General features: G+C 46.9%; 1 protein-coding gene across 1 annotated transcript in view; it reads left to right on the forward strand.

Moving 5' to 3' along the window:
• The window catches only part of LOC306915299 (leucine zipper putative tumor suppressor 2 homolog), a 157846-nt gene that overhangs the window by 105148 nt on the left and 38415 nt on the right, over window positions 1-14283 (forward strand). The window contains exons 3-7 of the mRNA XM_079492601.1: window positions 7421-7686; window positions 9265-9419; window positions 10948-11099; window positions 12063-12271; window positions 12913-12996. Of these exons, the coding sequence (XP_079348727.1) occupies window positions 7454-7686; window positions 9265-9419; window positions 10948-11099; window positions 12063-12271; window positions 12913-12996 (833 nt within the window). The 5' untranslated portion in view covers window positions 7421-7453. The remainder of the gene's footprint in view (window positions 1-7420; window positions 7687-9264; window positions 9420-10947; window positions 11100-12062; window positions 12272-12912; window positions 12997-14283) is intronic.

Genomic DNA, 14283 nt, shown 5'->3' on the forward strand with positions numbered 1-14283 from the left:
TGTTTGGACTTCTTGTATAAATTAACTAATTACTTAATGCATATTTCTAACAAAATTCTAACTCTTGAGAGAGTTTAAGATCTATAAGGTCCATTTGGCTCCCAGCTCTCCATCATTTAGCCATGGGGACCACCTGGAACCTCCTCAAGGACCACTGGTTGGAAACCACTGCTTTATAGCAAACAGAATACATTCTCAGCAAAACCGGGACGTATGAGGGTGGGGGCTGTACCATGCCCTTCCTTGGCATGGTGTAGTTTAGGAGGGGGAGGGGGGGGTGTCCTGCCTTGGCATGGTACAGTTTGGGTGCCCCTCTGGCCTAGTGGGCCGGTGGTCATGTGTAATGTTGGCACTGTATAAGACAGGACTTGGACAGCCCTGGCGGTGTCTTTGTGGTCCCCTGGGAGACCGGGGGGTGGGGGGGGGGGGGGGGGCAGGGGGGGGGGGGGAGACTGGACGGGGGGGGGGGGGGGACCGCTAATGATGCTGGCTGATGATGGAGACATGGACTAACTACCGGCCCGTCACTCAAACCTCATTCAGTACTGTGTCTGCTGATATAGCCGAGGTGGGATGTCCCCCTCCTCGTCCCCCCTGCTGTATTTAGTCATTCTGAGTTTCTGACACCTTAACCCATTTAGACCTGATGCCAGCTTCTTCAAATGTCTTCTAAATCCTGACAGTTTTTTCTGAAAAACCCTATGTTTCTATGTCAGTGCTTCTCAAACTATTTCATGTCGAGCACGCCCCGAAATGATACAGATGCAGATGCAGATGGCCGCAGATCACCATCTCAAAGTATGTCGTTCCAGCCACCCTATGTTCGCTGTGAAAGAATATATATTCAAAGATTTGCGCCACATTTTCATGATTTATTTTCAAAAATAGCAGATCTACAAGCTTGTAGTGCCGCGATATGAGCTTGTAGATCTGCTATTTTTCAACAGCTAAAGTTTAAAATAATGGTTACACGCCATGATGAGGCGACACAGACGCGGCCTCGGGTCTAAACGGGTTAAGGAGAGGCTGGACGAGGCTCAAAGCAGAGGAAATGCACAAAAGGACAGGAAGGAAATGCTGTTTGGATTTCCTATGAAAGGAGGTGTTTGAACAGTGCTGTTCAGTAAATTATTACTTAACACTAATTATCTTTTCTAATCAAACCATGGGGGTCCTTGCACGTGTATACACGTCTTTAGGTCCCTTTATAATGATATCAAACCAGATCGCTTTTTTTTTTTTAAATCTTGAAAATGTGGCGCAAATCTTTGAATATATATTCTTTCAGAGCGAATGTTTGTAAGTCAAGTCTTTGCTTCTGGGAGGTCCCTGGAACAACATATTTTGAGATGGTGGTCCACAGCCAATTACAGTAGGTCTACATATCGTTCTGGGGCTCCTTGACATGAAATAGTTTGAGAACCACTGACATATAGCCGGGGAGCCAGTCACCCAACATTGGACAGGACCTGTGATGTCATTCCATACTTTTTATTTGTGTTTTTTCTATTAATTTAGTCATTAAGGTCCACAGAATGAGAGGGGCGACAAATATCCTGTAATCTTTGCATCTGCATCACAGCATATTTGTCGCTTTGTGTCTTTTGTATCCGAAGTTGAAGCCAGTTCATCTTTATTGCAGCTTTGTAGCTTTTTCAGCAGCTACAAACGTTTGGATGCATCTTTGCATCTTCTTCGTGTCGCTGGCTTCCACTGACAATGAATGGTAGACTATCTTTGCATCTGCCTGGTGTGAACGCACCATGAGTCCACTTCAGAGGCTGAGCCGGTCCTCCTCGTGGGAAACAGACCGGACTCTTCCAGCGTTGTGGCGTTGCCATAGAAACTAAACCATAACACAGGAAGAGACACCTGACAGGGCTTCCTGTCTGGCTCTGACCCTTCATCTCTGTGCCAGGGAACCGCCCACTGTCTATGACATCATCATCATCATGAGTCCCTGCATTCAGCACGAGGAAACCCTGCACCGCTGGTTTAACATTGAGCGCTCGTTATAGCACTTCTGCATTTGACCACCAACCGTTGGTGGTCAAATGCAGAAGTATAGACCGCTCTTCCAGGTGCTTGAGCAACTTCCATTGAAATGAATAGCAGGGGGTGGGGCTGGCCGCTCTCTATCCTTTATAACAGCGAGGCTAGAGATGTAAACTTTTAGGGGTGCAGCAGGCTTTAGTTTAGTCCAGTCATTGGTTAGTTAGACGGTCATTAGTCCGACATTGACAACCTATCTCTAACCCTAACCTAAACATAACCGCAAGCACGGGAGCAGTGCAGTTCGAGCGGTAGTCAGACCGTTGTTTCCGCATGTCGGACTGTTTAGTTTTAATCTTTGGTAGCCCTAGGGCAGTTGTTCCCAAACTTCTTCATGCCAAGGACCCACAAATTGACACTAATTAGCCCCGCAGACCCCCGTTTGAAAAGATATGCCAGGTTACCCCCATAAGAGAAGATGTTTACGGCTCTAGCAGTGCTTCTCAACCTTTTTAATGTCAAGCACCCCCAGATGCATTAGTCTACAGACCCCCATTTAATGGCATTTCTATCTCTGGGACCCCCAATTTATATTGTAAAATCTGTTATTTTAACTCTGCGAAAAATGGAACCAAATGGACGTTGGGGGTCCATTTGGTTCCATTTGTACACTCTCAGAGTTACAGACCCATAAGGGTCCATTTGGTTCCAAACTATCATTTAGCTGGGGACCCCCTGGAACTCCCTCAAGGACCCCTAGGGGTCCCCGGAACCACTGGCCTAGGGGATGTTGGTTGGTTGTTGAGGGGCTTACAAATGTCCGGCCTCTCCAAAAGGAGGGCCAGGCAGTTAGCACGGTACTGCTCAGTATCAGCTATTTATAGGAAGGCAGCCGCTCAATGTGGAGGAGGAGGCGTTGTTGTCTCCACCAGGCCGAAGGCATGGGGAGAAGGCATGGGGAGAGAGTATGTTTTGCACTCCGTCCGTCCGTCCGTGTGTCCGTCCGTCCGTGTGTCCGTGTGTCCGTGTGTCCGTCTGTGAACAGCTAATCTCCGCCACTGTTAACCCGGTCGATGCCACATTTTGCACACACACTCCCTGGATGCCAACGATGAACCTCTGCCCCAAAATTTCCAGAACGGCCTGTTATAGCGCCACCAGGAGGCCGCTTTGTGCAAAACAAGTTTTTGGACAGTACACCTACAGATCTTGTCCAAACATCACGCAAATTGGTACACAGTCTCTCTAGAGCCATTCAACCAAACGGGTCTTTCAGATTTCCCAGACTCCATCCTGATTGGCTAAGATTGGCTTCCAAAGTTCGCAGGAGTGTTCAGTTTCAAACAAAATGCTGCAAATCATGAACACATCGTGTGATTTCCGTGAAATTGCGCACGCACATTCCCACTCGGCCGAGGAAGAAATGCCACGTGAACATTTTCAACTCAGCCTCATGGTGGCGCTATAACTGGCCGAAAAGTGTTTTTACCTCTAACTGCACGGATCTGTGGATAACTTTGTATGCCAACTCCCTAGAGGCCAAGGAAAAACCTTTGCCTGGAATTTTTCACATCTGCTCTTTATAGCGCCACCAGGAGGCCGACATATGTAAAACACATTTTCTAATATTACTCCTTCAGATGTTATCCAAATTGCACGCAAATCGGTACACATGCTCTCCATAGTCATGTAATCCACCTTCATTGCCTACGATTGGCTTCTAAACTTTTCAGGAGTAGCCCACTTGGTACCCGTTTTGTACAAATCGCCACAACTACTCAACGCAGCGTCCGATTTCGGTGAAACTGTGCATGCATATTCCCACTAGGCTGATGAAAAAATGCCACTTGACAGTTTTCAAATCAGCCTCATGGTGGCGCTACAACAGGCCAAGCTGTGTCTCACACACACGCACGCACACACACACACACACACACACACACACACACACACACACACACACACACACACACACAAAACATGATTATATTACTCATAAACATTTTGCCAAACATCACACACACTCCTATCCTCCTGGTGGAGACCTGTGCCCAGAAGGGCACTTTTTCTAGTTTCCTCTATTCCATGATTTACGTCTGCTGTGTTCGACGAGCATTTGGACTGTACTGTAACTGGTCTGTTCTCCTATTGTCTGACTGCACTGGCACTGTGGCTACATCTTTTGTACTGTACAAGGCACTCTTTGTATACTTCTGTTTATGTGGACATAAATAAATATTTCAAATGTGTATCTGTGTGTGTGCACGCGCGGTGCATGCGTGCGACAGCATGTGTGTGTGTAAATCCATGGAGTGCACTTCTCTGTTTCTCCCAAGTGTAAATGTAATGGTAGTTGCAGCCCCCAATCTATGACTCAACCTCAGCTTGGTCCGTCTGTGTGCTGATATGATATCTGTTGTGCTGGTATGTGTCGTAATGCACACGCACGCACGCACGCACGCACGCACGCACGCACGCACGCACGCACATACCTCTTCACCCCCATCAATATAACATTCCATTCTGTTGTTCCAGTCTACTGTAACACTTACAGTCTTCGTGGTTCTCAAACCTCAGGACGGGAACGTAGAGACCTGCGGATGGCGGATTTAGCCGTGGTTGCCGTGGGTAACCGTGGTTGGTGGATGGTGGGGTTAATATAAATATGATGATGCGGTTGTATAGCGGGCCGATAATGGATTTGTGGGTTCCGAGTGACAAAAAACTCCATCAGGTCTCTAACGGGAACCCTTTTTTAGGTTTCCCTGCAGTGATGGGGGGTCAAGCAGGGTTCCCTGTAGCCATGGAGTCCTGGTGGCCAGGTGGGGTTCCCTGTAGCCATGGAGTCCTGGTGGCCAGGTGGGGTTCCCTGTAGCCATGGAGTCCCGGTGGCCAGGTGGGGTTCCCTGTAGCCATGGAGTCCTGGTGGCCAGGTGGGGTTCCCTGTAGCCATGGAGGCCCGGCGCTCCAAAAGCGTAATACATGTAAGACGTGAAGCTAGCAGCGACCACCGGCCGGGGATGCATGACGAGATGCGCGCTGACAGCGGCCTTTGTCGCCGTCAGCACAAATAAAACGCCATCGTGTCAGGAAGCATTTGGACCTGCTGTGGGTGAAATGTGACCCTGTGCCCCGCGCTGTCACATGCATGCACGGCAGCCAAGGAACCCCCCCAGCCAGCACTGGTGGGAAAACTACTCTGATTGTTTTTGACTTAAATAAAAGTAGCAATACTCCAATGTAGAACTACTCTGTGCTCTTAAGTAAAACACCTGTGTTCAACATTTGACTTGAGTAAAAGTACCAAAGATGATGGCATCAAAATATACTTGCCTATAGTATACTATTTTGTTTTTGTCCAAACTATAAAATAGTGCTTTAGAGGTTATCTCTGTTTATTTTAACGTCCTAGTTGAAAATCAAAACGAGGTGCAAAGAAGCGGCACATTCTGAGCTTGTAGATCTGCTAATGTTGATGCTTCTGAATTTGAATCCTGAAAAGTAACCGTCTTGAACATACAAGGTTCTTTCTTCTTCTGAAGATGCAAGTAGGCCGGGCGCAGCGCACGCTAGCGACCAGCAGCAATAAGTTTGGTTTGATTGATGTATGCATATGTGTTTCAAGCCTTATGAACTGCTGTAAAACCTTTTGCCCTTTTGGGACACTAATAAAATTGAACCTTGAACCTTGGTTTCCAACTGATACGTAACGTCTATACTGCAAAGTAACTGATAACTAAAGCAGTCAAATAATTGTAGTGAAGTAAAAAATACGTCCAATACATTAAACATCTCTGAGATGTAGTTCAGTGGAAGGATATGAAGTGTCAGTATCACTACTTGAGTAAATGTAATGACTGTAGTTACCGCTGGGCCCACAGCGCACGTCAGTGCCGCTTGGATGGGCCCTGTGTGTGTGTGTGTGTGTGTGTGTGTGTGCGTGTGCATGTGCGTGTGCGTGCGTGCGTGCAGTGAACCCTGCATGGTGTCTGCACACTGTCTGGAGTCCATATTATGTCTGCTAGGTCTGTGTGTGGTCTCTCTCCTCCAGAACAGTCCTGGAACGGCGCCTTCTGGTGGACTTGCACCACACCGTGCTTGCATTCCTGAATCGAAACTGATCTTCCTAGTACTGTACCTTGCACACACATTTATTTAACATCTTTATTTGCGTTCACATTGAACTTTTAAATTCTTGCACACAACACATTAGAAGATGCACAAGTGTTTCAGGATTCAGATCACGGGTACAGGAAGCATCGCCTCCATCCATATATGGTCGACTTCCAATCATCACAGACACTGAACTGCAGTCGCTGTACCATGCGGTACAGCGACTGCAGTTCAGTGTCTGAACTGCAGAAGAGAGCTGAGCCAGAGGTCAAATATCTCTGTCTACCGTCGTTGTTCCTACTCACACCTATGGTCATGAAGTGTGTGTGGGACCTGTGGGTCTCCCAAAGAATAAGGTTGTGAATACAAGCGGCCGAAATGAGTTTCCTCCGACGGGTGGCTGGCATCTCCCTTAGAGATATAGGGTGAGAAGTTCAGTCACACGAGAGAGACTCGGAGTAGAACCGCTGCTTCTTCGCCTGGAAAGGAGCCAGCTGAGGTCAGTGGTTCCCAAAGTGGGGTCCGGGGACCCCCAGGGTTCCCTGAGAGAGTTCCAGGTGGTCCCCAGCTAAATGATAATTAGGAACCAAATGGACCCTTATGGGTCTGTAACTCTGAGCGAGTACAAATGGAACCAAATGGACCCTAACGGGTCCATTTGGTTCCATTTGTACTCGCTCAAAGTTAAATTAACATTGATTTTACAATATAAATTGAGGTCCCAGAGATATAAATGTCGTTAAACGGGGCCCCGTTGAAATTAAACGGGTTGAGAATCACTGCTAGAGCCATACAAATCATCTCTTATGGGGGTCCCTGGCATATGTTTTCAAATGGGGGTCCGCGGGCTAAATAGTGTCAATTTGGGGGTCCTTGACATGAAAAAGATTGGGAACCACTGGCTTAGGTGGTTCAGGCATCTGAAAGGAGGTGGTTCAGAAAGGAGCAGCTGAGGTGGTTCAGAAAGGAGCAGCTGAGGTGGTTCAGAAAGGAGCAGCTGAGGTGGTTCAGAAAGGAGCAGCTGAGGTGGTTCAGAAAGGAGCAGCTGAGGTGGTTCAGAAAGGAGCAGCTGAGGTGGTTCAGGCATCTGGTTTTTACTTCGGAAAAAAAGCAATTCTCCTGAATGCTGCCTTCCAGCATGGCATGGAAAGGAGAGGAGTGGCATTTTGCATTTCTTTCACCATGTAGTAAATGCTTCATTTGTGGTCTAGTGGAAAGGGCAGTTGTTTTACAGACGGGTAAAAGGGCAGGGGCTGAAGCCCCCTTTGATGTGTATGTGTGTCTCACCCTGTGTTCCTGTGGTTGTGTCTTCCAGAGAGCGCGGCGGTCCCGCTGAGCAGCCTCCATCATGGCTCTGGTTCAGCCTCTCCCCCTCATCGCCTCTGAGCAGCATCACAGCCCGGGCCGCCGCGGCCGACACCCGTCGGGCCCTCGCTCCTCCCCTCCCCCTCCTCCTCCTCCTCCCCCCTCCTCCCTGGAGCCAATGGGATCCGTCGGCAGCCTGATCGCAGCACGGACAAGCCACGCCCCCTACCACGACCGCCACTACCAGACCAGCGGCGCCGAGACGCACGGCGACAGGTACAGTAGGTAGGGTCAGAGCCATCTAATAGAAGAGTTACGACATTGAGGGGCCAGAAACCCAGCGCTGCTGTTCATGCAGCCTGAACTGAGACAAGCTGGAGTTGGAAATACATTGTTTTCAACGAGGGCGGCGCAAACAAGAGCTATTTTAACTGTTTAAAAGTATTGTACAGTAACAACTAAAGTCTTTTTAATGTTTATGTTGTACTATTACTACAAAACAATTTAAAATAAAGGGATTTAAGATAATTACAGCTGGGCTGTTGCCGCCTGGGTCCAATGCATTTCTGCCTACTTCCGGTCCAGGACGTGTCCCTAATTGTTGTCCCTATTCTCAATAGAAGACTATGTAGGAGAGCCACCATTGGACTGCAGCCCCATGAAGTGAACGCAGTTTGCGTGACTCTGTCTATATCTAAGGCTCTGGGTAGGCTGACCCCAGATCCAAACGGTTCATTTGAGGGACATAAGTATCGCTTGTGTGGGACAACTATTTAACTGCCTTGATGTCATATGATGCCTAATATTGCCTATAATTTTGTTATTAAACCCCTCTGGAGTCTCTGCAAATTGTGGTCATGGTTGGTATGAATATGGCCGACTTGGTACTGTAATGTATTTCTCATGTCATTATTCATTTTTTAAAGATTTGTTTTTGGCTTTTCTGCCTTTTATCGATCATATCAAGTGAAGAGAGACAGGAAAGAGGGAGACAGAGAGAGAAGGGGAGAGACATGCAGCAAAGGTCGTCATGAACGGGACTCGAACACTTGACGCGCTGTCAGGCCAGAGCCTATATGTGGCATGATGTGCCTGTACCGCTAGGCCAGCGGGCGTCCTATTTATCATGTTATTTTAACAGGCTTAAAGACACATCTTGCACCTAAAGAGACAATGAGAGAGCTTTAGAACAGAAAGCCAACTAGTGGAGGACTATAACTATTGGGGCATTTGAACACTGATGCCTGCCAGTTACAATGTGGGACGCGTGCATGTGTTTGGTCCGACGTACTAACAGGTACTAGCATACCTACATAGTCTAGCCAGCCCATAGAGCCCCATTGTGAACCCGGACATGTTGAGTACACCAAGGTTTTATGTTAGAAATGTTTAGTATGGATCCCCAGCATGTAGAAACTGCCGGATGCTAACTTGCATATGTTGAGCAATTTTCATAATTGGCATAATATGTGACCATACCAATTACAACCTATAGAAGGCAAAATATTAAAAATGTCATCATGCTTTATGTAGCATGTGACATGTCAAACTAGGGGGTTTTCATGATGCTGAATCCATTCCAAGCATTAGTTTTGCAAAAAAACACTAATTGGGCTAAAAGCGGCCAATGCCGTCATCACAAATTGATGATGTCAGCACATTTGGTGGGCATTGCCGTTTTAAGCCCAATGAGTGTTTTTTTTGCAAAAGCATAACATAATGCTAACACCAAAAGGGGTTCCCGCCCAAAATGGGTTAAACCTGTCACGTGTCAATGGAGTCTATTCTGATTTGTGAAGTGAACGCTCAACCCAAATGTACCCCCCCCCCCCCCCACCCCCCCCCCCCCCGCAGGGAGAGGGTCCGCCGGCACACGGTGGGCTCTGATTCGCCCAGCCAGGACCCCCTGGTGCTGAGCCGCGGACGCACCCCGCCGGCCCGGAGGCTGACCGCCGGAAAGAGTCTGGACAGGGAGTGCAATTACGCCTACCTCAACCAGGACTATGTAGGTATGTGTCAATTACACCTATACTTTAACCAGGACTATGTAGGTATGTGTCAATTACACCTATACTTTAACCAGGACTATGTAGGTATGTGTCAATTACTCCTATACTTTAACCAGGACTATGTAGGTATGTGTCAATTACTCCTATACTTTAACCAGGACTATGTAGGTATGTGTCAATTACTCCTACTTTTTCAATTTAAAGTTTTTTATTCAGCATAGAAGAGGGGTATAGACAGGGGAAAATGCAGTACATATTGTTATGCTTCTTTTTGAGTGGTGTAAACCATTCCTACAACTGGCTTTTGTGTCCAGAAAAAAATGAGCATGGTTGCTATGTTCAAAATAATTTCTGACGTAATTAAATCACACCCGGGTGAACTGGATGACCGTAGCAACCATGGTCATTTTCTCTGCACAGAAAAAGCCAGTTGTGAAATCACATCCGGGTGTGATTTCATTACGTCAGATCAGAGCTGATCAGGCTACATAATACCTTACCTTATTTCATTACGTCAGACATTACGTCAGACCACAGCTGATCATGCTATATAAAACCTTACACCACTCAGTTCACACGGGTGTGATTTTTCTATTTTTGAGTGGTGTAAACCACTCCTACAACTGGCTTTGTTAGTTTACGTGTCTGTCTGTGCTCAAAAAATGAGCACGGTTGCTATGGTCATCCAGTTCACACGGGTGTGATTTCATTACGTCAGACATTACGTCAGACCACAGCTGATCAGTCTATATAAGACCTTACACCACTCAGTTCACACGGGTGTGATTTCATTACGTCAGACATTACGTCAGACCACAGCTGATAAGTCTATATAAGACCTTACACTACTCAGTTCACACGGGTGTGATTTTTGTACATACAATTACATAGACAGAAAACAAACAGGAAACAGGACGGTTTACTACACTTGTTTTTGGGCCCAACAAATAATTAGGAAGAAGAAAAACAACACAAAAAGTGTTGTAACCTGCCCTTTATTTTGATGGAATGGATACTGTGTAGGTATGTCACTTACACACTTACCTGGATGAAGATTATGCAATTATGTAAATTACAGCTACCTGAAGACTATTTGTGACCAAATTTGACTGAGGGACTGCCATTGGATTTTTTTGAATTTTCGTTTTTTCTTGTCATATGAAAGTAGGGAATCATAGCTTCAAATTGACATTGGTTGTTCAGTTTGACCCACCAGTTTTGGAGATATGGCTTATAGAGTAATGTCTTGCAGAAAACAGCAAATTGAGAAAACAGGCTTTGAAAGGTTCACTTCTGTGGTCTCTAACATTACACCTAGCTTATTTCTAGACACTTATTTCAGACATGCTCTAGTATGTGAAGCGTCTGCCTGTGCTATTAACTCATTTTGGAAAAATAAATAAATAAAAGTTTTTCTCCTCTGGTGAAAAGCTGGAATTTGCGCGATGGCAGTCTCTCAGTCAAATCTGGTCACATTTTATAATGGATAGAATCGGTTTGGTTTAACTGCTACACCCCCTATCTGCAGGGGACTGGAATGACAACCACGTGATGCCCGCCAGCCCTACCAGCAGCGACGCAGACGAGGTGAAGGGGGAGGGGCCACTGGGGCTGGGGGGCGGGTCCAACGTGGGAGGACCGCCTCCCCGACTTATCCCCGTGTCTGGAAAACTGGAGAAGGTGAGGCTTTTGACCCATTTAGGACTGATGCCGATCTACAAGCTCAGAATTATGGGGTTCCTTGAAATTAAAAGGTTTGAGAATCACTGCACACTAAATGGAACAGAGCCTTAACCCATTTTGTGCGGGAACCCCTTTTGGTGTTAGCATTATGTTATGCTTTAGCTATTGAAAAATAGCAGATCTACAAGCTCGTAGCGCGCCACCGAGTGGCGCGCTACGAGCTTGTAGGTCTGCTGTTTTTGAAAATCGAAGAACGACTGACATAGAAACATAGCTTTTTCAGAAAACTGTCAGGATGTAGAAGACATTTTTAGAATCTGATCTCAGGTCAAAATGGGTTAATTTGTATCATCGGTAAACACCTGGGAAGGAAGTAGGGAAGCTGCCCGGACGTAGGAAGTGTTATTCTGTGCATAATAGAGCCCGTTGTCGTGACCCTCTCTCTTCAGAACATGGAGAATGAAAACAGATTGAATAAGGGCCTTTCTCGGCCCCGCCTCTCTCCCATTGTTTATATTGTGTTTTAGTTTCCAAGATGGCCGCAGCACCAGGAGGGGGGAGCCTTACTGGGCTGCGTTCACACATTGAAGACACCTGTCTTGCGTGTGTCTTGTGTCTGTATATAATGGCCGCTCCAATGCATTTCCAATGGAAGCCCATATGGTTTGACCAACCATTTTCTTTGATGGGGGGGAGGAGGGGGGGCAGAACACATCAATCAAAGCTGTGTTCAGACACAAGTCAGGTGTCAGACACAAGGCAAGTGTCTTGAATGCAGCCCAGTAAGGGCATATGTCGACCCCGCCCACTCACCTCCGCCCCACCCCCTCCTGGTGCTGCGGCCATCTTGGAAACTAAACACAAATAATATAAACAATGTGAGAGGGGTGGGGCCGAGGAAGGCCCTTCAGAACATGGAGAATAGAAACAGGTTGAATTGTCGTGTTCGTCTCTCTTTAGAACATGGAGAAAACGCTGGTGCGTCCCACCGCCTTCAAACCCGTCGTCCCCAAGGGCCGCCACGCCGCCATGCAGTACCTGTCCCCGCGCCACGGGAGCGCCAACACCACCATCACCACCACCAGCAGCGGCCTGTCGGACAGCCAGAGCAACCTGAACCTGCTCAGCCCCGCCCATCGGGCGGTGTCGCCAGGCTCCACCCCCGACAAGTAAGCCTGGCATTGGAGCGGACTCGGCGGAGTCCCTCAGGGATAGTGTCTTGTCTGTTTTCGCTCTACATTAAAGGGATTGTGACAATTTTTCTTTGTTTTCTGAGCTCAATTGCGCCTGAAAAACCTGAACTTTTAACATTCAGTAGATTTTCTGTGGTCTGGGGATTTCTGGCTCAAACAAGACGCTCTGGTTTTCCTGTGGACTGTGATGCACAGTAAGAGTCCACACATCCCATAATATGACATAGGAATTTTCCAGCAGATGTCACTGTTGAGGCGTTTTTCCTGTTTTCATTGCAGCTCAAAAGGCTTCAGAACAGACAGAGAAAACCCCAAGCCCACAGACAATCCACTGAATGTTCTAAGTTCAGGTTGTGTGGGTGTAATTGAGGTCATGAAACCTTTACGTATCTTGGCTGAAAATAGCCGATCTGCTATTTTCCTGCGAAAGGTGTTCCCCAGAATATGGATGCACGCTTCCCTTGCGCACCAGCTATGTGCACCCCTGTTAGGTATAGGTTCTAATGTGCACCCCTGTTAGGTATAGGTTCTAATGTGACGACACACAATTAAGGTGCTAATCGCATTTATTTTTACGACAATTGATCGTCAACAAACTGTTGACTGATGGTTGACAGCCCTGCGGAGAAGCACAGCGGCGCCCCCTACAGCGGAGGAGTACGCAGCATCCAGACCTGCTCCATGTCCGACTCCCTGCCCAGGTTAACAACAGTTTGGCATTTTTCATTTTAGTTTTAGTTCGTTTTTACTTTTAATTCACTTAGTTTTCATTTGTTTCTAGTGGATTTGCTAGTTTTTTGTTTTTGAAAGTTTTAGTGTTTTAGGTTTTTTGTAATACTTGCGGTTATTTGTCAGATTGTAAACAAGTGACGGAAGTCACTAGACCACAAGGTACCGTAAGGTGGTGCCGACAGCTGGTGGAAAACTGGTACAGAATTCATATAATTCATAAAAGCTCATAAATAAATTGACAAAAATTAAAACTAAGGGCATTTTGTCTACCGTTTCACTTGGTTTTAGTTATAGTTTTGTAAACACACAATACAGTTTCAGTTAGTTATAGTTTGCGTGACATTCATTTTCATTTTTTTCTTTTTTATGACCTCAATTACACTTTGAACATTCAGTGGATTTTCTGTGGGGTGTGGGGATTTTCTCTGGGGTTTGGAAGCCTTTTGAGCTGCAATGAAAACAGGTGAAATTGGCTGGCAAATTTGCAGGCTCTTACATCATAAACAGCAGGACAATCAGATTGTTTGAGCCAGAAAACTGAAATTTATGTCACAATCCCTTTAACATAAACTGTTTATTAGTTTGTTTATTAGTTTATTTATTTATACTTTATTTTATTCTAGTTTTTATTTATTTTATTTTTTGTGATCTCGTTAGTTTTCGGTAACTATAATAAGCGTGCTCCCTGTCCAGCCCGCCCCCTTACAGCAGCACCGCCTACGGCCTGGGGTCCACCGAGGCCCCCCGGGGCCACCTGGAGTACGGCCTGGGATCCACCGAGGCCCCCCGGGGCCACCTGGAACCCTTCAAAAACATGGTGCCACCACCGCCGCCGCCGCACACCACCGGCCACCACGGACACTCCAACTCGGACAGTGGACGCTCCTCGTCAAGGTAATTGCCCTCAGCCTGGTCGAGGCTGTATGTTTTGCACCCTGTCTGTCCGTGTCCGTCAGTCCCTCCGTGTGTACGTGTGTCTGTCAGCTAGCCTCGGAGACCGCAAGCACTTAGTGAACGGCTAATCTCCGGTCCGATCAACGTGAAACCACACACACACACACACACACACACACACAGACACACACACACACACACACACACACACACACACACACACACACACACACACACACACACACACACACACACACGCTCTCCCTGGATCCCAGAGCAGAACCTCTGTCCCACATTTAAAAGTGGGGAGATGGTGGGCGACAATGTGGCCACCTGAGACTATTTATTAGTTAACTATAACT

Source organism: Electrona antarctica (genome assembly GCF_951216825.1).
Source record: "Electrona antarctica genome assembly, chromosome: 22".
Lineage (NCBI taxonomy): Eukaryota > Metazoa > Chordata > Actinopteri > Myctophiformes > Myctophidae > Electrona > Electrona antarctica.